General features: G+C 41.1%; 1 protein-coding gene across 1 annotated transcript; it reads left to right on the top strand.

The window, feature by feature from the left end:
- On the top strand, window positions 1-1,349 carry LOC107566377 (cell wall protein DAN4-like; the record flags this gene model as incomplete). The annotated part of the gene is made up of 3 exons (XM_016251815.1): window positions 1-476; window positions 846-1,065; window positions 1,284-1,349. Coding segments are annotated over 3 exons (762 nt in total), but the record flags the coding sequence as incomplete, so codon positions are not given.
- Window positions 1,350-2,274: the final 925 nt, after the last annotated feature.

Below are 2,274 nucleotides of genomic sequence, written 5' to 3'. Positions count from 1 at the left end.
ACAACAACCCCTGCACCAACACCTACATCAGCTACAACAACATCTACATCTCACTCACCAACTACTGAATCAATATCTGAATCAACAACACCAACATCTACAGCTCAATCAACAACACCTGCTCAAACAACCATGCCTGAATCAACAACATCTACATCTCACTCACCAATCACTGAATCAACATCTGAATCAACAACACCAACATCTACACCTGAATCAACAACACCTGCTCAAACATCTACATCTGAATCAACAACAACCACTGAACCAACATCTACATCAACTACAGAAACATCTACAGTTCCATCAACAACAACAACCCCTGCACGAACATCTACATCAGCTTCATCAACATCTATATCTCACTCACCAACCCCTGAATCAACATCTGAATCAACAACACCAATATCTGCACCTCAATCAACAACACCTGCTCAAACATCTACATCTGAATCAACAATAATCCCTGCACCAACATCTTCAGTTCCATCAACAACAACAACCCCTGCACGAACATCTACATCAGCTTCATCAACATCTATATCTCACTCACCAACCCCTGAATCAACATCTGAATCAACAACACCAACATCTGCACCTCAATCAACAACACCTTCTCAAACATCTACATCTGAATCAAGAACAACCACTGAACCAACATCTACAGTTCCATCAACAACAACAACAACCCCTGCACGAACATCTACATCAGCTTCAACAACATCTATATCTCACTCACCAACCCCTGAATCAACATCTGAATCAACAACACCAACATCTGCACCTCAATCAACAACACCTGCTCAAACATCTACATCTGAATCAACAATAATCCCTGCACCAACATCTACATCAACATCTATAGCTTTATCAGCAACAACCCCTGCACCAACACCTACATCAGCTACAACAACATCTACATCTCACTCACCAACTTCTAAATCAACATCTGAATCAACAACACCACCATCTACACCTCAATCAACAACACCTGCTCAAACATCTACATCTGAATCAACTACAACCACTGAACCAACATCTACATCAACTACGGTAACATCTGCAGTTCCATCAACAAGAACAACCCCTGCACCAACATCTACATCAGCTACAACAACATCTACATCTCACTCACCAACTTCTAAATCAACATCTGAATCAACAACACCACCATCTACACCTCAATCAACAACACCTGCTCAAACATCTACATCTGAATCAACTACAACCACTGAACCAACATCTACATCAACTACGGTAACATCTGCAGTTCCATCAACAAGAACAACCCCTGCACCAACATCTACATCAGCTACAACAACATCTACATCTCACTCACCAACTTCTAAATCAACATCTGAATCAACAACACCACCATCTACACCTCAATCAACAACACCTGCTCAAACATCTACATCTGAATCAACTACAACCACTGAACCAACATCTACATCAACTACGGTAACATCTGCAGTTCCATCAACAAGAACAACCCCTGCACCAACATCTACATCAGCTACAACAACATCTACATCTCACTCACCAACTTCTAAATCAACATCTGAATCAACAACACCACCATCTACACCTCAATCAACAACACCTGCTCAAACATCTACATCTGAATCAACTACAACCACTGAACCAACATCTACATCAACTACGGTAACATCTGCAGTTCCATCAACAAGAACAACCCCTGCACCAACATCTACATCAGCTACAACAACATCTACATCTCACTCACCAACTTCTAAATCAACATCTGAATCAACAACACCACCATCTACACCTCAATCAACAACACCTGCTCAAACATCTACATCTGAATCAACTACAACCACTGAACCAACATCTACATCAACTACGGTAACATCTGCAGTTCCATCAACAAGAACAACCCCTGCACCAACATCTACATCAGCTACAACAACATCTACATCTCACTCACCAACTTCTAAATCAACATCTGAATCAACAACACCACCATCTACACCTCAATCAACAACACCTGCTCAAACATCTACATCTGAATCAACTACAACCACTGAACCAACATCTACATCAACTACGGTAACATCTGCAGTTCCATCAACAAGAACAACCCCTGCACCAACATCTACATCAGCTACAACAACATCTACATCTCACTCACCAACTTCTAAATCAACATCTGAATCAACAACACCACCATCTACACCTCAATCAACAACACCTGCTCAAACATCTACATCTGAATCAACTACAACCACTGAACCAACATCTACATCAACT

The sequence above is a fragment of the Sinocyclocheilus grahami genome, unplaced genomic scaffold (genome assembly GCF_001515645.1).
Source record: "Sinocyclocheilus grahami isolate Dianchi unplaced genomic scaffold, SAMN03320097.WGS_v1.1 scaffold1071.1, whole genome shotgun sequence".
Lineage (NCBI taxonomy): Eukaryota > Metazoa > Chordata > Actinopteri > Cypriniformes > Cyprinidae > Sinocyclocheilus > Sinocyclocheilus grahami.
Note: the sequence above shows the minus strand (reverse complement) of the source record. Positions and strands in the feature narration are given on the sequence as shown.